Raw genomic sequence first — 23,923 nt, forward strand, 5'->3', positions numbered from 1 at the left:
TGATATAGTGTAAAACCATAAAAAAAATTAATGAATAAATTCCAAGTGGTATATTTTGATGGGAACCGTACCCTAATGAATTGTCCACCAATTAAGTAGACAATCTGCGCATGTGGTTAGTAAATCTGGAAGCCAGGTTCTCAAATGTGGTCCTCCTTATTCCTCCATATTTATCCCGTGAATAGAGAATATATAAGAAGATATCTCCATATGGTGAAATACCGTTTTAATGAAGACACAAAATTTAAAAAACATTCAACATGAAATTGGGATATATGTCTTGGACTCTCACCAGAATGAGATGTCTACTTGAACAAAAGCAGACTCAAACAGCATGAGATGGTAATTACTTCAGGCGTCCCTGGATGCTGCTGGATCTCCCGGTCCTGGTGGTCTGTCCAAAGCGCATAAATCCCCTCCGCCAACGCGTTTCAGACTGATTTTGTCCTTTATCAAGGCTTGGAGACATGTTCCTCTGCCAGGGTATTTATACCCAAACATACAATTCACAGAAATTGGCCTAATTCCAGACATAAACTACTAACCACTTGTGCAATACCATAAGTTCACATGTAAACGTTCTAAAATCCAAACCAGTTCTTGTGATAGCCGGCATAATGTTCATGCTGAGATCAGCTGTGACACCGCCGGGTATCGCGCCGTCCCTGCACTTCCGTGCGTTCCACGATCTGCGGAAGCCGGAAGTTCTTGTATTCCACTCGCCCGGATGTGTGGTTGTACAATGCGTCATCCGGGTGTATCTTTTCAATCTCGCGATAACTTGGATCTCCGGAATTTATTGCTGTGCGTGTCATCTGAGCCATCTTAGCGTGTCATCTTAGCCAAAAGTTCCGGAAATCAATGCGTTCCACCGCCATTTTCTTGTTACCATGGTAGCGTTTATACGCCACACATGTTAATGTGGAAGGGAAACGGAATAGAACATGATAATTAATATTTTATATTTTGATATCACATCAAGTAATATTCAGGGGATTAGGAAATAAATAAGACTATAATTTCATAATGACAATAATATGATAAATAAGATATAATAATATCCAATTTTTATATATAAAAAAGGGGAAATACGACATTTGATATATGGGGACAATGTACATGATAAAAAACTCTTTTTCCCAACAGCATGATTAAAAAATACACACAAAACTCTATAAAAAACTCTATAAAAACCACTTAAGCTCAAAGTCTTTATTCAGACCATTTGGCATGAGTGTTCTGTATTGGTATATCATGTTCATTTCACACTTAGCTAGTTTAGTGGCAATGTCACCGCCCCTTTCTCCAGCATTGATCTTTTTAAGGGCTGCAAAGTTTTTAATGCATTTAGGGTCACAATTGTGATTTTCCTTAAAGTGCAAAGAAAGTGCATGAATTTCCAGGCCTTTTTTAATATTACGGAGGTGTTCCCCCATCCTTACTTTTAAGGATCTGCTGGTGCGGCCTATATAAAACTTCTCACATGTACATTCAATCACATAAATAATGTTGACCGAATGGCATGTGAGAAAGTCTCTAATATTGCACTTATGCCCATTTATATTAAATTCTGTTAGCTTATTGCCAAAATTATTAGTTACACATCTGCAGCCCAGGCAAGATCCGCATCTGAAGAAGCCTTTTGTAAGTATTGTGTCATTTTTGGGAGAACTCGGACACAGGCTTTTAGTGAGTTTAGACTTCAGATTGGGGGCCCGCCTGAAGATGCATTTGGGCAAATCGGGCAACAAATTACCAATAATGGGGTCCCTCTTTAAAATGGGCCAGTGTTTTTTAACAATATTTCTGACTTTCCCATGTTGAGTTGTATAGTCAGAAATGAATGACCATTTGAATGCCTCTGCACTTGTGGTCGGTTGAGGTTGTTTCTTCTTTAATAATTCTTTTCTGTCGATGTTTTGGACTGTCATGATGGATTTTTCTAACTCCTGTTTATTATACCCACTGGACAAGAAGTTTTGTTTCATTTCCTCAACTTGCTGGTTGAAGACTCCTGGCTCAGAACAATTTCTTTTTAACCTTTTGAATTGTCCTATAGGTATTGAGTTGAGCCAGGTGTCCTGGTGACAACTGTCCCTATTAATATATGACCTAGAGTCAGTTTCCTTTACATAATTTTTGGTTTTGACCTTGCCCTCCTCCACATAAATCTCAAGGTCAAGGAAACTGACCTTCTGCTTACTAATTTCATAGGTAAGGACAATGTTATAGGTGTTTGTGTTTAGATAGTCACAAAACTGATTTAAAACCTCTCTATCTCCCTTCCATATAAATAAAATGTCGTCGATGTACCGACGCCATGACACCAGGCTCGCCCCAAACGGATTATTATTGAACACGAACTCTTCCTCCCATGCTCCCATGAAGAGATTCGCGTAGCTTGGGGCGAACCTGGTGCCCATGGCCGTACCTCGTTTCTGAATAAAAAAATCACCCTTAAAAACAAAGTAGTTATTGTTTAAAATAAATGTGATACCTTCGATTAAAAATTCTGGTAGTTGGTTTTTAAGATTTGAAGTGCGGAGTGCTTTTTTGGTTGCCTCTATACCTTGTGCATGTTCAATGATAGTATAGAGTGAACTTACATCGGCAGTTATTAAATGAAAGTCCTCACTCCAATCAAATTCTTCTAAAAATTGAAGGACTTCAGTGGTGTCCTTCAAATGTGAACGATTTTTGAGTACAAGGGGGTGGAGGAAAGAATCAATAAAAAGTGACAAGTTGGCTGTCAGGGACTCCACACCCGAAATTATGGGTCTCCCTGGTGGTTTAGTGGTGCTTTTGTGTACCTTGGGTAAGATATAAATGGTGGGAATAATTGGGTCTTCCACATTTAAAAACGTATATTCTTTATCAGATAAAGTGCCATTTTTATGGAATTTATCCAAGGTATTTTTCAAAGCCAGGGACATTCTTTTTGTGGGATCTCCCCTCATTTTTTTATATGTACTCTGATCAGCCAGTTGCCTATAGATTTCTGATTCATAATCTACTTTATTAAAAATGACAATCCCCTCCCCTTGTCGGCCGGTTTAATTATTAGATTTTCTTTTTCCACTAATTTTTTTATGGCCAGTCTTTCCTTTTGAGATAAATTTGTTTTTTTTCCTGTCGGGTTTTTCTCCCAACTTCTGCAGGTCTTCCACTACTAGACTACCGAAGGTGTCAATGAAACAACCCTTCAGATAAGTGGGATAGAAAGTGGATTTGGGCCGGAAAGGTGTCTGTGTTTCCTCTAGACTATTTGGATCTCCATTTTTTTGTTCAAAGAACTTTTTTAAGGTCAATTTTCTCAGGAACTTTTGCACATCTACAAATGCATTGAATTGATTAATTCCTGTGGCGGGACAAAAATTGAACCCCTTCTCTAAAAGAGACCTTTCTTCCTCCAACAGGAGGTGGTCACTTAAATTGAAAATTTTTACTTTTTCAATAGTTAAATTTGTCCCTTCCTCCATATTTTGTGAAATATGACCGGTATTTTTACGTTTTTCTTTTCTTTTTTGTTTAATCTTTTCTTTATGTTTTTTTAGACCTCCCCTCTTTCCCCTTCGTTTTGTATGAGGTGGTGATCGAAATTCCCTCTTCTTTTTGCTAAAAAAGGGTAGGGGGAATCCACCCTCTTTAAAGGGGAAAATCTGTTCCTAGTTGGTACAGGTGAATTTTTATATATAATTGGGGCTGGTCTCCTTCTTATTGGTGATTGTGGTTTATAATATTGAGGGGTCTCATAATTCCTTATGTGATAATCCCCATAATTCCTTGTTCTTTTTGTGGGGGTTCTAGCTCTTTCCCTACCCCGAAGATGTTCCAAGGAGTGATCCCTCCTATTGTTTCTCCAGTCCTGTCTATCCCTTCTCCTATTTTGGTGGTTGCTGTAGTTACCCTGTATGAATTTTCTATAGGAATTTCTGCCTTTTTCCCTTATGGTTTCTCTTTGGACCCTGCCCTGTTCTTTTTCTTTTATGATTACAACAGAGTTGTCTTTTTCCTGATTTTCCCTAGTATCCCTTTGAAATTTTTTTTACTTTTCTATTAATTAGGATTTTTTCTGCTTTATTTATTCTGTTGCTAATTATCTCCTCCTGTTCTTTATAGAACTTTTGGTCGGAGAACGGTTGGACAACATTTCTATATTCTTTTATTTCTCCATCCAAACTATTTAGATTTTCCTTTCTTTCCATAATGATTAGTTGCATTAATTCAACTGAACAATTTTTTAGAATATTGTCCCATTTTTTCTGGAACAATTCCGTGGGAGTGGTGTGGCTGATTTTTTTTATCAATTTTTAAGCCCCTAGGTACAAGATTAGCAGAAATGTACTTCTCAAGGGTGGCCACTTCCCACCAAATTTTGCTCTCTTTTAAGAGGGCTTTTTCCAGTTTAATTAATACATCATCTAAATTTTCATCTAAGGCTTCTAGTTCTCTTGTGGATGAATCAAATACTGTTTTAAAAGCATTTATCCTCTCTTCCCTTAGACTGAACATATTTTAGCTGCAGAATTCAATCCCAGTAGGTGAAGGAAATACAAGCAATATAATGGGTTTTGTTGAGATTAAATACTGCGCTGTGGGGCAGCCTGACCTGCACGGCAAGTGTGTCACCAAACACACTACACATAGAACTACAACAGACAGAATACCGACAGTTCTTTCAGGCGCTCCTTCTTTGTGTCACTCCTTCACATGTGTCTCAAAGGGTTACTCATATGACATGTAAGGAAAAGACAATGATATAGTGTAAAACCATAAAAAAAATTAATGAATAAATTCCAAGTGGTATATTTTGATGGGAACCGTACCCTAATGAATTGTCCACCAATTAAGTAGACAATCTGCGCATGTGGTTAGTAAATCTGGAAGCCAGGTTCTCAAATGTGGTCCTCCTTATTCCTCCATATTTATCCCGTGAATAGAGAATATATAAGAAGATATCTCCATATGGTGAAATACCGTTTTAATGAAGACACAAAATTTAAAAAACATTCAACATGAAATTGGGATATATGTCTTGGACTCTCACCAGAATGAGATGTCTACTTGAACAAAAGCAGACTCAAACAGCATGAGATGGTAATTACTTCAGGCGTCCCTGGATGCTGCTGGATCTCCCGGTCCTGGTGGTCTGTCCAAAGCGCATAAATCCCCTCCGCCAACGCGTTTCAGACTGATTTTGTCCTTTCTCAAGGCTTGGAGACATGTTCCTCTGCCAGGGTATTTATACCCAAACATACAATTCACAGAAATTGGCCTAATTCCAGACATAAACTACTAACCACTAGTGCAATCCCATAAATTCACATGTAAACGTTCTAAAATCCAAACCAGTTCTTGTGATAGCCGGCATAATGTTCATGCTGAGATCAGCTGTGACACCGCCGGGTATCGCGCCGTCCCTGCACTTCCGTGCGTTCCACGATCTGTGGAAGCCGGAAGAGCGCCATGTCTGCATGCTTACAATATGTATCGAAACAGGAATTTGATACATGAGGAAAAGTGCTACACATTGGTCCAGCCAGATTGCAAAGGCAAAGGATAAGGCACACACATTTTATACATACATAGAAGCATATATGCATACATATACACATACCTGGGGATGAGAAGAGTAGACTAGCTGCAAGGATATTGAGGAATGTGAGGACTGAGGTAGCAGCTGCTGCGGCTAAGTATGCCGATCAGGGATCTCTGTAGCTGCAGCTCTGACCCCAGCAGCAGCGTGTGAAGAATCTACAAATAGTAAAAAAGAAGAAAAAAATTGCAAGTTTTTGTACACGTAGAACCTCTATGCTATTGTATGTTGTTTGGTGTTTGGGATGGCACACAAACTAAGCTTCAGTAAAAAGGTGACTAACGGACAACAATATGATTAAACTATCCCTATGCTGAATTGGACAACAGTTCTCTGCTCCATTCCATAAACAATACACAGTGCTTGGGGATGTTTGTTGGCACTGCAGGATGCTGGCCAAACTCTGACGTTTTTTTAAGGGATCAATCGCTTAAAAGGCAAAACCATACCTTGTAAATGTTCCCCCTTTAAAAAAAAAAGTCTGAGTTCAGCTGTCATCCCGCACTGCCGCCAGACTTGGGTGGCATTAAATAAATAAATAACTCCCAGATTATAATGATTATTATAATTATAATGATTATTATAATGATTTTATAAAAAATGCTCAGTCTGCTGCTTGCTCATTTTAATGTTTTCCCAAGAAAACTAATTTAAAGGGTTAGTTCGCTCTAACATACATTTAACTTATTAGCTTCAACATGCCTTCTGCAACATTTACTAAGTGCATCATATTCTCCTTCTTACTTCTTTCTATGCTGTTTAGCCATAGATTGTTTCTCTGCCTTGGTTGTAGCTGTATCCATAGAGCAGTTTAGTGTTGTATTCCTAGATATACCAGCTGACATTTTCTCTTAAAGATCTCTGAGCTGGTGGGATATGGTAACGTCAATAGCATCATGGTGGCTGCATCCCTACAACTCAGTGACACAATCCGCACTGCAAATTGCACTATAAGTTCCATTGACCTGGGAGGCTGATTCTTATTACAGATGTCCAGGAGAGCTTGTTTTTGAGTCTCACAGACATTTTGGGAGAGTAAGCAAGTATTATCCTAGGCCACTAAATAACCTGTATCTTTCTACATAAAGGACTGATGTCTATCCTCTCCCTTCTGTCCAGAATACACTGATTGTCAGTACCTCTGGTAGATCATGAGGAATTAGGAATGCTTTTAGTCAGCTTGTGTAGAACGTGCATGGCCAATAGATAGATAGGTGGTGGCAGGGTGAGATTGATGAGAGCAATGTGGTCTTCAAGTTTATGATTTAATGATGGCAGTTGTGCATGTGCAGTGGCGGATTCAGGGGGGGGCACCCGGGCACGTGCCCCCCCTGTCATTTATTTTGTAGCCGAGGACCAGGGCTTTCCAACGAGCCCAGCCCCGTGTCTCTAGCCCCCCGGGAACCGGAGATATCGCCTGGCAAACCTGTAACGTTTTTTTCCCATAGGATAATATGGGACCCGTCAATTCCGACCCCCACCCGGTTCCGACGGCTGCCAGTTCCCGCCCTGGCATCACAGAAGCTTGTGGTTGATTTCATTCAATTCCAAATCGCTGGGCCTTCAATATGATATCAAGCTGGTTCTAGAGATATTGCGTGTAAACCGATTTTTTTTATTTTTGAAATGTAATTTCATGGCTGTTCATGTTATTTGAGGGCAGATTACTCTGGAACCAAATGATCCAGTTTCACTGGACCAAAATCATTCAAAGCCCACTCAAAAGTTCTTCAATATGATACTTGTCTCATGTAAATGGGTCAGTTGGTTCCGAAGATATAGCCGGTTAAATGAGATAACTGGTTAAAGGGGGGAGGGGTGGTTTTCTCTCCCCTCACACCAGAAAATGCAGGGACTAGGCTGGTGTAAAAGGGGCCAACCTGGCAATGCATTCTCTGGTATGAAAGGGGTATTATTTTAATTAGCCGGGACCTGCAGTGCTCTGAATACAGCCAGGCTCTGCCACTATCAGTGGCTATCACTTCTGCTGTCCCCCATTTACCACGAGCATGTATTCCCCCTTGGCAATGAGCATGTAATCCCACATGGCAACGAGCATGGAACCTCTGGCAATGAGCATGGAACCCTTGGCAATGAGCATGTAGAGAAGCAGCACTTATGTAGCATCATTTTTAATAGGCATTATGGTGTTTGGCATAACACATAATGGACATAATGGCATGTAACTTAACGTGTAATGGACATTATTGTGTAAATGTTTAATGCAAGCCTTTGGTGGACAATGTCCCTGAATATTTAGTGTATTGTGAATTTTGGCTTAATCTGTGTGGCATTATGTGAATTCTGGCTCAATCCATGTGGCATTATGGGAAATTTGGCTCAATCCGTGTGGCATTATGTGAATTTTTTCCCAATCCGTGTTGCATTATGTGAATTTTGGCTCAATCCGTGTGGCATTATGTGAATTTTGGCTCAATCCATGTGGCATTATGTGAATTTTGGCTCAATCCATGTGGCATTTTATGCATTTGGCTCAATCCGTGTGGCATTATGTGAATTTTGACACAATCCATGTGGCATTATTTGAATTTTGGCTCAATCCATTTGGCATCATGTGTAAGGGGCAAGTATAATGGGGTCTAGTATTTTGTTGCATAATGTGTAGAAGTTTTATATGGTGTTGACACGCCCCCTGTTGATTGGCCACACACCCTTTTCCGGAGCGCGCCTTTGGCGCGCGCACAACTACATCCTTCACTTTTGTCACCATGGTGGGCCTGCGTACTTTAAATGCCAGAGCCTATTTTTAATCCCATTCCCACCCTCTCCTGCTGCTCTCTTAACATGTACACTGGCACCACTAACACCGCCTCTCCCCCAACCAAACCCTTTTTTATCATGGTGCCCCCCCTGTCATTTTATCCTGGATCCGCCCCTGCATGTGTGGTAAGTGGACCGTGTATACATCAGTCCTCCTACCACTCTGAACACTTGCATGGTTGGGGTCCAGGTGCTCTATTATATAGGCTAGCGGAATACCTGCATACTGCAATGCCATTTTTGATGTTAATATAAGGCCTAGATCAGGGTTGCCGACTTTCAAAAAATCCTCTCCGGGAGAAGCCCGGAGAGGAATCTCGCATTAAGCCCCGCCCCCATTACAACAAATAGCCGAAATAACTGTTATCCGTGGAGGGGGCGGGGCTAAAACGTCACGATTGTGCCGTTTTAGCTCCGCCCCCTCCCCTGAGACCCGCGGATTGCGGCATATAAATGTTGCGATCGGGGGACTCAGTGAGAGTCCCCCTGATTCCGGGAGGGTTGCCCACCCTTCCGGGGGCCGGGAGGAAGGACCCGATTTTCAGGAGACTCCCGCAAATTCCGGGAGGGTCGGCAACCCTGGCCTAGATTGCATTGAATACGCAATTATCAATAAATAGACCACTAAATCTGTGTATTTTAATTAATCCTTACTACAGGGTGTATGTGCCACGCCATGCTTTTGTGCACCAGAAACAGAGCAATACAATAGCTCTTCACCTGTACATAAAGGCCTGAATCATGCTTGTAATACCCCTTTCAGACGTACGACTCGGCAATTACCCGGCATTTAGAGTGCCGGGTCATTTTGCCGGGAGCAGCCATACCCCTTTCACACTGAACAGCAATTTATCGGGTTCAAAATTTTAACCTAGTAATTTGCTGAATAACATGGGTATTTTGTCTGTGTGGAAGGGTCAACCCCGGTCGTAAATGCCGGGTCCTCAACCCTGGTAAATTCCAGGGTTGGAGACCCGGGATTTACGACCCGGGTTGACCCTTTTACTCAGAAAAAGGACCTGTGTTGAACGGCAAATTACCGGGTAGAACTGCTTCACCCGGTAATTTGGTTTTCTGTGTTAAAGGGGTATTAGAAAAGCAGAGACATTTAGATTTAGGGTAGTTATGTGTTTAAACTGAAATCTAAATTGCATTGTAAAAATAAAGCTGTCTCACAATTATGGGCTCCATGCAAACCAGACTAGTATTTACCATGCATAGAATATCATATAAATATACTGTATTTCTTCCCTTGCATAGTAAAATGGTTTGTTCTATGCAGAAGTTTTTTGCATTCTTTGCTTTCCTTATAAACATGATCAGCATCAGACCCATAGCTTGTAGTTTAAGTAGTTTAGCTTGGTTTTAAACCTAGTCTTTTAGTTATGACTTTGGAGTGAGTAGGTGTGGAATATGGTTACAATGAAAATTTCCTCTAATAATACCCCTTTCAGACAGAAAAATCCCAAAAACCCAGGTATTTCCCGGATACAAAAACCCGGGTAGAACTAGGCAGCAAGGGGCTGACCCCCTTTCACACAGGAGCAAAAACCCGGGTATTTCCCGTGTCGACCCCTTTCACACAGAAGCCGGATTTTTCCTGCAAAACTCTGTGTGTCATAAGAAAAGGACAGTTTTAAAGGCACACAGAGATGAGATCATGAAAAGTGGGAGGTGTCTGCTCACTGCATTGCATTAAACATTAAACATTGCATTAAACGGATCTCCTCATCTTTCCAATGTGCCATGGCCATTTAGTGCTGCGCTGCACAACACTGCCATGCCCGCTCAGCCAATCAGGGAAGCTGAAAAGATCAGCCAATCACGCAGCACCATGCTGCACAGCCAATCAGCATGATTTTTCAATAGTCGGGAGAAAAACACGGGTCGGGCCCTTTCACACAGAAGCAAACACGTGTCAGACACGGGAAAAACCCAGGTAAATACCTGGGTCGAAGTCCCGGAACTTTAGACCCGTGTTGACCCTTTCAGACAGAAGAAAAACCCGGGTCAACACGGCAAGAGCAGGGAAATTCCCGGGTCTTTTTTTCTGTCTGAAAGGGGTATAACAGATTTCTATAAAAAGATAGAACAGATTGGAAAGAGATCAGATACACAAGCACCATTAATAAGGGAAAGTGGACAGATATACAGTCAGAGCCTGAGACAGGGACAGATATCCTGTAAAAACATTGATAGGTGGTGAAAAGAAATACATAATATGTGCTGCACAGTAATAGGGAGGGCAGCAGATGAAGGAAAACATAAGCTATGCAAATACACAGATAGGGAAATATAACAGGATTACTGGAATTACTGAAATGCACAGACATACAGGTATACAAGAGAATCAAGTGGAACCTCTCACAGACACAATACAACAGTTTACAATTAGTACAATGTAAATACTAATAAGCACAAATACATATAAACTGAGACATCTCTTGCTCTGTTTATGTAAATTGAAATAATGCATCCAGAAATGTCAGGACATAGCATGGAACAATATGGAAAAAAACATTGTTTCAAAGTCTGAAGCCAAAAGTTATAGTTGTACCAAATAAATTAGCGATAAAATAAGTCGGCACCATTAAAGTTGAATACTTACAAAAAAATAAAGCATCAGTTTCTAAAGGTGGCCGGTCTTAAGGCCCTCATACATTAGGCCGACTTGTCCTTAGAACAAGTCGGACCCAATTCGCCTGTGAGCTGCCCGGCAGCTCCCCGGGAGGCTCACATACAATTTGGCACTTGATGAGCCAATTCACATGTGATAAATCGCTTGCGATTTATCACATGTAATGGGTAGCTGCAGCGGGCAGTGAGGAGCAGGGGGCGGGCAGTGATCCTCATCAGGGGGACGATGGAGCGGGCAGCGGGTCCTGACGCTTTAACTAGCTGGCAGCGGCGAGTGCTGACCTGGCCGGGCGGTGTGTGATCACAGACATCAGCAGCGGGGACGGGCAGTGCAGTGGCGGGTATTCGATTTTTAAAATACCTGTCAAATGACTGGCCGTTCTCTGATTGGCTGAGAGCTCTCCCTGGCAGTCCTTGGTGGTTTTTGGACCCACAATGTACTCACAATCTGTCATACAATCCATCATACAATCCATCTGCTTGAAGCTTCGTTGAAATACTGGGCTGGCCTACTAGGATCAAAAGGATACGAGTACCAAAAATCCAGTTTTTTATTTATTTATTTTTAATTTACAGGTTGCCAGCAACTACCAATCTGCTGTGTTATGCCATTATTAAATAACCCGAATGCAGCAAAACTGTTTTCAGAGTAGTGACAGAATTGTGCAAAAGGACGTCCACCGCTCTCTTCAACCTCCCGCCAGTCTGCCGCTTGGATACTTCTGCGGCTCCCAGCATCTTCACTGCCACAGGCCACCCGGAAGCTGCACCTCTCTTCTCTGCTAGTCAGGGAGGGAGTGTCACATGACTCTGGTTGTATGAGCCATCTAAAGACAGATTGCATGTGCTTAAAAGCACATGCAATCTGCTCCCAATCCCAATTGATCTGACGTGCAGCACGCCAGATCAGAGGACCAATCCTCCAATCTTCCAGGGCTGGGAGATTGTGTGATTGTATGATTGTGTACACACGATGTGCGCACAATCTGCATACAATCCATCTCACAATCAATTGAGATTGTATGATTGGGTAAAATATCTTTCTGATGTATGGCCACCTTTAGATCCAATCACCGTACATAGTAATATGATGAGGTATTGGCTCTATGCATGTGCTGGGAGAATAGGTGTGCTACACAGTGTATACAAATCAAGATGGTCTAATAGCTGTTTCTTATACTTCTGTATATGTACTACCATTATCACAATGCCTCTTCTCATACCAGAACTGTTTATGTATCTGCTTGTAGAATGGGACAGTCCAGTGTGTGAGGGAGAGCTGCCCAGAACTGACATGCATGAAGAGATCCACCCCACCTGGTCAGTGCTGTGCTGTCTGCCAGCAAGGTGAGATTACTGCCTTATACCACTGGTTATAACTGGTGCTATGAGCCATTTTGTTACCTGGATCCCATATAAGGGATGATTTGTACCTTTCTTGCTTACAGGATGTGAATATGAGGGCCTGACATACAGAAATGGGGACTATTTTCTTTCACAGAGTAATTTTTGTTTGAACTGCTCCTGTTTGGTGAGTAAAATACAATAATTCCATTCAGTGCAATGCAACTCTAGAACCAGCATTGTGACAATGTATTGAACCCAGCAGGCATGCTCTGTGACAGACTCTGATAATGAATTTTATTGTTGTAACACATTGCAAAACATCAACTGTAAAGTGCAAAGACACTGAGGAGGACTGCTCTGTTCTCCTCTGACACACTGTGTTGTATTGCAGAATAATCTGGTGAGATGTTTACCTGTTCAGTGTCCAGTAGCTGCTTGCAGCAATCCAGTACCGACCCCTGGCCAGTGCTGCCCCACCTGCCCAGGTAAATATTATTTCACTGTAGTAATTCTGCTCAATGAGAAAAATCACGAGCCACTGTCTGTTCTATTGCTTCACTGTCCCGGTGATTTCTCATGGTAAAAGATATCACTGGTATTCTCTCCTCGGAGTACATTTGATTTATAAAGAAATGTTGGTGGAAGCACCAACAAATTATTGAAAACCCTTCATTCCCACATCAGTAGGGTTGGGATGGTGTAGAGTAGCAGTGACTGACAAGCCAAAATGTCATCACCCATGATGTAGGGGAAATATAAAAAAGAAGGGATCAATAGACCATGGTGTCTGTCCCTCTCACCGCAGGTTGGCACAATGGCAGACTTGGAAGAGGCTTATGGCCCATGAAGACATTCCTCAAGATGGCAGTGACATCACCTACATGTTATTCCCTTTATTCCTCCTAGTGTGTGACTTCAATGGGCGGCCCTTGTTACCCGGCCAGAACGTTACCACCACTGATGGATGCCATCGTTGCATATGTCAGGTGAGTACTGGGAATGAAATAAGAATTATAGTAACAGATACTTTCCGACAGTCGGGATCCCAATGGCCAGAATCCTGACACATCCTGGTAAGTAATTTCTCCCAACCCCTAAACCTAACTTAACCCTTGTACTTACCTTCAGGGTATGTCAGGATTCTCAGTGTCGTTCTTGTATCTGTTGGGATCCCGTCTGCTGGAATTTTGACGCGTGCCATTAAAACTGTTGGAATTTTATTATCAATTATTTAGTTAGAAATGTTTTTTTTTTTTTATATTTTGCTGTTCTATACTTTTGTAGGTAAGCAAAATATGGTAAGGAAAATATGGCTGTGTGTTGAATGTTTGCTCTTGTGATATGCCATTTCTGTGCTGTCTTGTTAACCTTGTAAATCATATACTGTAGTGCAGCTTTCAACATTCACAGATTTGTATATACTTTGTATCTATGATTTCTAAATGCAAGAAGGGGTCATTCAGTAAGGATCTCAAGAGCAAAATGTTTCCTAATGGGTAAAAACATATGGACTGTGGGTGTGAATCATTAGGTCAAGAAGTAGAAGGTCGACACTTGCAAAAGGTCAAATGCATTATTATTATTTTATTTATAAGGCCCCACAAGTGTTTTGCAGCGCTGTACAAAGGAACAGTACAGGGAGACAAATCTTACAGTAAATAAATAACAGAAATAGATTACAGGTAAAATGAATGCCACAGTTCAATACACATTACAGCTTAAAAGTAGGTAGTGAGGACTTAATACGTACTACTAGTAGGTAGTCAAAGATGGACACTGATTGAGTATAGGAGAGCTGTGAGTGAAATGTGAAGAGAAGAGGGCTTAGACAACAGGAGGGAAGCGGGCCCTGCTCTGAGGAGCTTACAATCTAGTAGGAAGGGGCAACAGACAGATTACATGAGGTGCAAGCAGGTGGGAGGTGGGTTGATGGCAGGATGTAGGCAGACAGAGACGGTCAGTGCGTGTGGAAGGGGTTGGAAGACAAGCCTCAGGACTAAGTTATGCAGCGGAAGGGTACGCTTTGATAAATAGGTGATTTTTCAGTGCCTGTTTAAAGCTTTGCAAGGTCGGGGAGAGTCTAATGGAGCGAGGTAGTGCGTTCCACTGAAGGGGTGCAGCACGGGCAAAGTCCTGACTTTTAGCATGGGAAGCAGTGATCAGGGTGCGCGGAGAGTCGACAATCGCCGGTCGATCGAAGAGGTCGGGAGGGAGTGTGAATAGAGATAAGGTTGGAGAGATATGGAGCAGTGGAATTAGTATGTGAGTGTGAGGAGTTTGAAGAGGATTCTGTAGGGGAATAAGAGCCAGTGCAGATTTTGTTGAAGGGGAGTGGCTGAGGTGGAGCGGCGTGAGAGGAAGATAAGCCTGGCTGCAGAGTTGAGGACAGATTGAAGAGGAGCAAGCTGGGAGTGAGTGAGGCCATTATGTTTACACAAGCAAAAGGTGGAATTGGAAAAAGGTCAGCATGAGTTTTTCACGATTATTTGTTGTCTATGTTGACATAGGTCGGTTTGGGCCTAATTACTGTCATGTGATTGACCCTTGTATTTTCCCACTCTTTTTATTCCTTGATTGTCAGGATGGTGAAGTGAGATGCACGGATGCTGTACGTTGTCAGCAGATCTGTACTCATGGTGTGAAGCGTGGTTCATGTTGCCCAGATTGTTCAGCCTGTGACCTGCAAGGTGATATTATACCCAATGGAGTCACATTTCAGGGTAATGGTGATCCATGTGATAGCTGTATGTGCCAGGTAATTTCAAGCACTGTATGATCTGTCTTAAACTGCTGCATGTTTTCTTTGTAATATACAGGTTGAGTATCCCTTATCCAAAATGCTCGGGACCAGGAGAATTTTGGTTAACGGATTATTCCGTATTTCGGAATATTTAAATATTTCAATTATGTGTTTTGAAGTATCTTGCATTTATGCTGTATAAACACATAAAATACACACAAATATATTTTATTACCACATAAAATACACACAAATATATTTTATTTGTTCAAAAAACAAGGTTTCAAAACATGAAACAAAATGTGTGTACTATCTCAGCACTGAATTTGAATGCCAAGCAATCATTGTCTTGCACATATATAGTGCCAGTTACATATCATGTCCCCAGTGATGCTGTTACAAATGTCCCCAGTGAGTTTTTAGCAAAAAAATATTTTTTTTTCACTTTCTGGAATGTCCGTATTTCGGAATAATTTGGATAACGGATATTCGGATACGGGATACTCCACCTGTACTTGTAATGTAGAGTAGTTTGCCGAATGTATCCGAGTGTCCACATTTACTGTAGATTCATGTTTGGACCCAACTCAATCGCATCTCCACTTGCGGTTGAATGAACATAGTGGGCGGTAATTCAGTGCTCTCAGTTTGGTTAGGTTTAGTGTGGACACGTCATTACAGCTATGCTAAGTTGGGAAAAATGATGCTTGACAAAAAAAATGACAGAAATTATTTTTTTTTTTTTGGGAGATGCGGCTAAATGTATAGAGTTGTATTATTTGTAAAAAGTAACTTCTTTGCCTACTGTATTTCCTATTGCTTTTTTTCTATTCTGAACATAAAAAAACGGTGCAGAAAACCTTCATTCATTTGCTAACTGGTTGACTGTGTTGATGGGATTCTTATTCTTAATGAGAATAATCCATATTCCTGTGAGAACTACCTCATGATTATAGAGCACCTTACTACAGTGGGGAGCTGTGTATGAATTCTTCCCAGTACTCTCTATACCGGGTACTTGCCCTCAGTGCTCTACTTTACTCTTCTTATGGGTTGGGATCCTTGGGTCGACCATAAGTTGGTCGACAGTCATTAGGTTGACAGGGGTCTAGGTCAACATAGGACAAGGTCGACATTGGTTTTTGACTGTTTTTTTTTTCCACCCAAATGTCGACACAGTCGACATTGACATAGTTTTAACTGCACAGCGTCCCCTTGCATGGCCCGCAGGTAGTGCATGAAATACCACCTGTCGGCACATGTTGGCTAAAAAAAAAAACTCATGTCGACCTAATGCATGTGTCGACCTAGACACCTGTTTACCTTGTCCCATGTCGAACTAGACCCCTGTTGACCTAAACCCATGTCGACCAAGACCCTGTCGACCTTCCAGTGTGTCGACCTAATGGTGTCGACCTAATAGCTGTCAACCATTTTATGGTCGACCCATCAACCGTATCCCGTTCTTATTTGTCTTTATCTTGCAGCTATAAGGTAGCTCTTGACTTTTCATGGTCTCTGTGATAATAATATTATCCGCTGTGTATTTATTTATGTATTTATTTAATAATATAATAATAATGCTGTTGATAAAATATGTCTTTCTTCCTGCAGAATGGTAATGTGAATTGTATACGGTTGTCTTGTCCAAAGTTGACTTGTGTTCTACAAGAAGAGGTTTCTGGGGAATGTTGTAAGAGGTGTCAAGGTAATTTTACCTCGTGAGTTGCATCATTTTATCCTGTGTAATAGTTACAACATTGTACAATACTTTTAGCACTGATTACAGGCAGTTATCCTTTCATTACTTCCACATCCCAGGGTGCATTGATGGGACAGTCACTCGCAGACATGAGGAAGAATGGAGACCTCAGGGGGAGCCGTGTCATAGTTGCCGTTGTATGGTACATGATCACATAAACACTGCTGCAGCTGCTTACTGACGCTTTCGTTTTTCTTTGTTTTTCTTCCTAACCTGATATTTGTCTGTATAATAAATAACTAATAAATAACTAATTGCATTGTCTGCTAAAAGGCCTATTAAAGGTGCCCACACACTAGGGCGATTTCTAGGCGATTTGGTCACTTTTTCATGTGATTGCAGCGATAAATCACATAAAAGTGTCCATGTCACACCTGTTGACATCAGGTCAGGGACGCACGAGCTGCAATTTAGATAAGTCACATCGCCAAATGTATGGGCACCTTTAGAGTTGGATACAACTGTATCTGTGAGTCATAGCTTTGCATGTTATGTATAATTTATCACACTAGGCATTATTACAACATGCCCAGTTTTTATATGCATGTATATGGATATGCATGTATTTTATACGTTTGACCCCTTTAGGTACCGGTGGTTAATCAGAGGTATTCACTTGGACGCGCAGTACAGGAATATGTGTAGTGTAGTGTAGTGGGTTTTGTTGTTTGTTGTTGCAGCCACACAGATTAGTAAAGTACTGCACTTCTGAATATGAGTTCTATCTGGCGCATTGGGCCACTGGTAGATATGAAATATTACAACTGTAAATATGAGTAGACATATCCTAGTTACAGAATCTGTTTCTTCTTTTGCACACAGGAGGGCAAAGTTCAGTGTAGAAAACGGCACTGTGCCTCTCTGTGCAGAAACCCTGCACCTCCCAGACCAGGAACCTGCTGCCCTGTGTGTGACGGTAAGCCACTGGACATATATATTTATTTCTTCTTACGGAAGCCATCTCCCAAGGTGAATAGAAGTTTGTTTTTAGGCATCTCATCAGAACGGGCCCGACTTTAAAAGCTGTCGGTCCCGTTCTGCCTAGATAGACCGTGGATTGTAAAGATCACGGCTGTATCTCACGGCCACACCTCCTTTTTGACGATCGGCAGGCGGGACATTGAATCCTGCATGCCGATATGCAGTCGAGGAAAGCGGAAACAGGCCAGGCTCACGGTTGTCTGGATGGACCGGCAGTCGTGACCCTGAATGGAATACCCCCCTAAATGTTTGTATGTCTGTTATTCAATAAATGTACATATAAAATTATTACAACCGGTTGTACACAAAAAAATAATACAAATATCTATAATAGTACAATAATAAAACATAAAATGATATGCTATATGGTGGGCCTGTTATGCTTAAAAAGATGATTTATTTGCAAATAACTGCTGGTATATGTGAGGTGTCCTTCCCACATAAGTGGGTGTATATTTTTTGTTGAGAAGCTCCAATATGTTGGTTTTAATGCTCCGATTTTTACTCCAGTCTGACAGATGGTCCTCTATATACAAAATCAATATGACCAACATTTTACATGTACCAGCATAATAACACCTGAATAGGAGGCAATAATAGCCATGATGTTTTTTTTTTTTTTCATTATATGATTAGTCCTGTCCTGTACTTTCTGTACATGTCAAACTTCATGGTGCCAAAGATTAGCGCAAACTCTCACTAAATTGTCGTCCACATGAATCACATGTATGACCACTAATCTGTCTATAATTACTGCCTCACAGCACTGAGGTCATGGGTTCGATTCCCACCATGGCTCTAACTGTGCGGAGTTTGTATATTCTCCCCGTACTTGCGTGGGTTTCCTCCGGGTACTCCGGTTTCCTCCCACAATCCAAAAATATACTGGTAGGCTAATTGTCTCCCAACAAAATTAACCCTAGAATATCTGTGTGTGTGCATGTACATGTGGTATGGAACATAGACTGCAAGCTCCACTGGGGCAGGAACTGATGGGAATGTTTAAATATTCTCTCTGTGAAGCGCTGCGGAATCTGTGTGCGCTATATAAGAAACTGTTAATAAATAAATAATAATTTGACCAGTATGTTGCACATTACTAAAATCAGGATAGTTAGTGGCCTATAGCCAGCAGAGAGTTATTGTGAAGGATTTCTGTGGATTTTGGCCTGATTCTTTGACACGCGCTGTGCCAAACTATTCATGTGTATGCTTAGCTTATGCCGATCACCGAGCTTATCATTACACACAATGATTGACAGTCAGGCAGGGGTGGTTGGAGTTGACTGGGGAGTGGTGGCAAAAATGCAGGTGTGTTGCAGCTACTTTCTAGCTGTGTCATTGACCCATACGCATACAGCACAGCTTTGGCATCTCCGTTCAGGCTGCTATGCTGCGTGGCTATTGACTTATAGGAGCTGACGATTATTGAAGGATCGGTGTGTACGCAGTTGCTGTGCCTCTCCGGTGGTAGTCTCTGTACTTCTCAGGGTGGCTGTTTTTTGGGGGGATAAATCCTTGACTTTTGACTTTTTTAGTTAATATGTTCTATTTCTTACTTAGATTTAACCTTGAAAACACATTGCACTATTGTTACATAAGCCCCAACGTCTTGGCAAGCAACACCTCATGCTGCCTTTGTAACACTGACATTTTTTCCCCTCAGGCTGCTCATACAGTGGTCGAACTTACCACAACGGGCAAGTTGTAAGAAGCTCTGATTCCTGCGCCCGCTGCTTGTGTGAGGTGCCTTTTCCTGCTTTCTTGTAACACTTGTTCTTAAAATATAATTTTTTTGTAATGATTAGAAATGGTGATATTTACATAATGGTTAATATTAATTCACACTAAAAAAAAACATAAATAAAATGATCTTATACATTGTCATTTCTATGTTTAAAGCATGGGGAAACATGGGGTGGGTTGTAATTTCGCCCCAATTCAGCAGCCGTACGGGATGCCAGACGAACTCGGACATTTTTTTAAATCACTTACAAGGCAAAATCATGCCTTGTAAGTGATTGCCCTTTTTTAAAAAAAACATCTGAGTTCGGCTAGCATCTCGTATGGCTGCTGAACTCAGGTAGCATTGTCCCTGACCCGTTCTCGGTCTGCTCGACCGAGATTTTGCAGGCGGGATTCAATGTTCCACCTGCCGCGGGATGAGAAGGGGGCGTGGCAGCGAGAAGCGGACGGGAATCGGCCAGTTGCGGCCTGGAGCTCGTCAATTCCTGCCTTTCTCGGCAGAACGAGCCTGACTGCTTGACGAGATCCGTCTGGAATGGCTGCGGGAGATTGAATCTCCCCCTAAAGCTGGGTACACATATATACAATCGTCGGGCCGTTCTTCCAATCTGGGGGCAAACGGCCGTTCGATTGTATAGGTGTGTACGCTGTCCCAATTGCTGCTGTGCGACCGATAAACGGCCAAAAACGCTCTTGGCCGTCCACGGTCGGTCGGTCAAAGGTTCTTTGCTGCTTAATATTTCATCCGACAGGACGGCTCCATATCGGAACAAAAGAGAAGTGTGTACGCACGTTCGATCGATATGCTTGACAGTTTGACAAAGCACGGTGGTATGCTGCATTATGAGAGACCCTGTAACCCTTTGCCTGCTGTTTTAACTAATGTGTGTTTAATGCCTCACTGCTCAACACTTTAGAGGCATCACTTTAAGACATTAATCAATGTTGAAGTTTTAATAGAGTGGGCTGGAAGCTCTTTTCAGGGCACCATAACACACTATTAAAACTTCAACATTGATTAATGTCTTAAAGTGATGCGTCTAAAGTGTTGAGCAGTGAGGCATTAAACACACATTAGTTAAAACAGCAGGCAAAGGGTTACAGGGTCTCTCATATACTTCTTCTTGCGATTGTTTGGACGGGAGTACATCGGACGTCGCAAGTAAAATTGTACATATGTGTACGCGCAGAACGGTCGTATGTTTTGGACGGCCGAACGTGTATTCGGTCGATCGAACGGTCGCAAGAAAAAGGAAATTGTACATATGTGTACCCAGCTTAAGACTAGGGGCCAATTGATCATTGATCATCAAATTTGCAATATGATCTGGGTGAAAGATCACATCACCAGGGCATATCATCTATACGACCCTGCGATGTGCCAAGTGTGGTGCCGGGGCTTCTGCGCATGTGTGGTACCGCTGACCGCACATGCACAACAGCCATTTCCATGGAGGGTCCCAGGGGAGTCCTCTGTAGGCATGGGGAATGTGGCTGCAGATGGGAATCACAGCTGGAATTGGACATCCTACATACATTCCAGAGATACTTTATATTTGTGGCTGACCCCTGTTTGATAGAAGGGCCCCTTAAAACAGTCTTGGAGTACAAAGCACACCGGCACACACTCCAGATATTTTCAGCAGGTTAATGTTGACATAAGGGGCACCGCCATTCACTTGCTATCTCAATGTGCCTCCATTGCAGCTTTTGCTGTTTTATTAAAAGCAGACCTGGGAGGCTAAATACAAAGAAAGTCAAGTCTAAGAAGTAGAATAAGGATATGCAACCATTTAATACAGGTTTGTCAATGTACATTTTTTTGTGTTTATCATATTTTTTATAGAATGGAAATGTCCAATGCAACCCGTTACCCTGTAGCCCAACACAGTGTAGAAATCCAGTCCGGAAGCCAGGAGAATGCTGCCCAAGGTGACATGTACATTTTGCCTAATATACAACACAACTGTATAGCATAAATGAATCCTGCCATAAGATAGTTGCCAAGCTTCGTTACACAATACGTTTATAGGCATTAAATGGAAATGCACGTGGTCATTATGGAAGTAAAGCAGCTTGTTCTGTCCTTTCCTACTACTTCTTCAGTTGGATTTAAAAGAGCTATAATACTAAATATAAAGCAGTCCTGGTTATGTATATAATATTATTTCCATTTCAGCAGCTGAAACCTCTGAAGCTATAAAGGCTTTAAAAGCTCTGAATATTAAATGTAGCTCTTAGAAAGGAAGGTGTATCAAAACTTTGAGAGAGATAAAGTAGAGAAGTTGACCATAGCAACCAGACAGCTCCCAACTGTCATTTTATATACTGTGCTGGAAACAATGATCTGATAGGATGTAAACAGAGTCATGTTTATAATGGGTGCAGTGTCCGTGGTGCACACGGGCCCCTGAGTCACAGGGGGCCCACATCGCACACATACACATATTCACCAATACTTACAATAAGTCTGTTCCTCATTTCTATAATTACACAAACCCATTCAATAGTCTGTCTGTTTCTTAGGTGTGAAGGGTGTGAGTTTGATTCTCGGACATATGGTGAAGGTGATGTGTTTACAGCTGCCCATGATCCTTGTCTCAGCTGCACGTGTATGGTGAGTCTATAATTATGTGACAATTACAAAGTGTTGCTCCAATTATTACATACCCTCCAACATGACCCATTCCATTAGGTACAAAATGCTCTGTTCCTGGACTTCCCTACCAGTGGCAGTTACAGAGGTTGGACTTCAGCACAGTCAAAAATTCAAAGAGGGGGGGTCACATCAACTGCGAGTGAGTCCAGGACAGTGATGTTTGGAGTGGCATTAGGTGTGGCTCCCCTTTTTGAATATTGGACTTTGCTGCAGGCTCACATCTGTAACTGCCACTGGCAGGGAAGTCCAGGCACAGAGCATTTTGTACCTAATGGAATGGGTCATGTTGGAGGGTATGTTATTACAGTACACAACATAAATGATTACAACTGACTGCCCCCCCCCCCCCCAGGCGATACGCCCTATATATTTATTTGTTATTTTTATATATCAATCACTTATATATATATATATATATCAATCACTTTGTCTAAATTCACGCTACCGCTGCCATCTTCTCTCCATCACATTACATGCACAGTGCCACACATACACATGCACAGAAGAAAATATATTGGGTCATTCGGAAAAAAAATGGTTTCTACTTCTGAATCAGGACTGCAGTAGCTTGGTTTTTGTAACTTGCATTCTTCGGTATTGAATTATCTGAGTACATTGTCTTTATTGTCTTCTGCTTAGGCCGGAGAGGTTTCATGTGATCACCTGGACAGACGGTGTCCTCCTACACAGTGTAGTCACCCAGGCAAAGCCAAGGGACAGTGCTGCCCAAGTTGTGAAGGTAAAGGATATTTACTGAGTAAATATAGTATTTGGTAGATGTGTCAAACCTTCTAAAGAAGGCAGGTAAAGAATTTGCCCTTAGTAATCAACCAGCTTCTTGCAAACCTATATCAAGTATATTCTATAAAATGATTGCTAGAAGCCGATTGGTTGCTATTGGCAAACCCTCCTACTGTACTCTGTATAATGTTTCATCTATCTGCCTCTATGTGAGATACAATGGTAGAAAGTTGGTGGCCACCTGAGAGGCATAAAAGAGAAAAGGCCCCCATACACTACTGCAATTTCAGAGATATGGATGCACAGCGCTAGGTTTATACTGAAGGAATGTACTCTACCACAAAAGATATTTTATAAATGTAATAAAACATATTATATTGAAATGTATAATTTAATGAGAATTCTCATAATACAATGAATATAAGCTAAATATTAAAAACAATGATGTAGACAAAGGGTATATAAATGTAAGCTCCACAGAAATATTGCACCAGTATATAATAGTTACCAGTTGTACTGAAAAAATTTTGGGGGTAGGGGGCTCCTTGCTAATGTTGCTGCATGGATTGTCCAATCCAGATAATTTCCCAGTGGATCCAAGTTATTCAGAGCAAATTCGTATGAGGCAGTCCTTTGGTATGTTCATACCTTGCATGACACTGCTTGTAGCTGCTGAACAGAGGAAAGGGGGGTCCTGAAAGTAAACTGGTCCGGAATAAAATGCAGAGTTGGTGCAGTCTGATGTGCAAAGGAGCAAATTGGTGTGCAGTGGAGATGGTGCTCAGCGCGTTTCAACGCTAACTCGCGTCTTCATCAGGAGCTGGAGTATAGAGTCTATCCAGGGACCCTGTATTTATACCCTGGATTAATTGTTCTAATGGTTGCAGGTGTGGGAGTTCATTGTTTAATTTAAAAACTCATTAAAATAGAGAT

At 41.7% G+C, this 23,923-nt stretch overlaps 1 protein-coding gene across 1 annotated transcript in view; it reads left to right on the plus strand.

Annotated features, from left to right (window-relative positions):
• Window positions 1-23,923, plus strand: part of KCP (kielin cysteine rich BMP regulator) — a 120,338-nt gene that overhangs the window by 49,820 nt on the left and 46,595 nt on the right. The window contains exons 9-20 of the mRNA XM_083183269.1: window positions 12,265-12,361; window positions 12,463-12,545; window positions 12,753-12,846; window positions 13,268-13,347; window positions 14,943-15,116; window positions 16,716-16,809; window positions 16,923-17,005; window positions 17,686-17,779; window positions 19,511-19,590; window positions 21,437-21,522; window positions 22,117-22,207; window positions 22,889-22,988. Of these exons, the coding sequence (XP_083039395.1) occupies window positions 12,265-12,361; window positions 12,463-12,545; window positions 12,753-12,846; window positions 13,268-13,347; window positions 14,943-15,116; window positions 16,716-16,809; window positions 16,923-17,005; window positions 17,686-17,779; window positions 19,511-19,590; window positions 21,437-21,522; window positions 22,117-22,207; window positions 22,889-22,988 (1,156 nt within the window). The remainder of the gene's footprint in view (window positions 1-12,264; window positions 12,362-12,462; window positions 12,546-12,752; window positions 12,847-13,267; window positions 13,348-14,942; window positions 15,117-16,715; window positions 16,810-16,922; window positions 17,006-17,685; window positions 17,780-19,510; window positions 19,591-21,436; window positions 21,523-22,116; window positions 22,208-22,888; window positions 22,989-23,923) is intronic.

Source organism: Crinia signifera, chromosome 4 (genome assembly GCF_055691185.1).
Source record: "Crinia signifera chromosome 4, ASM5569118v1, whole genome shotgun sequence".
Taxonomy (NCBI): domain Eukaryota; kingdom Metazoa; phylum Chordata; class Amphibia; order Anura; family Myobatrachidae; genus Crinia; species Crinia signifera.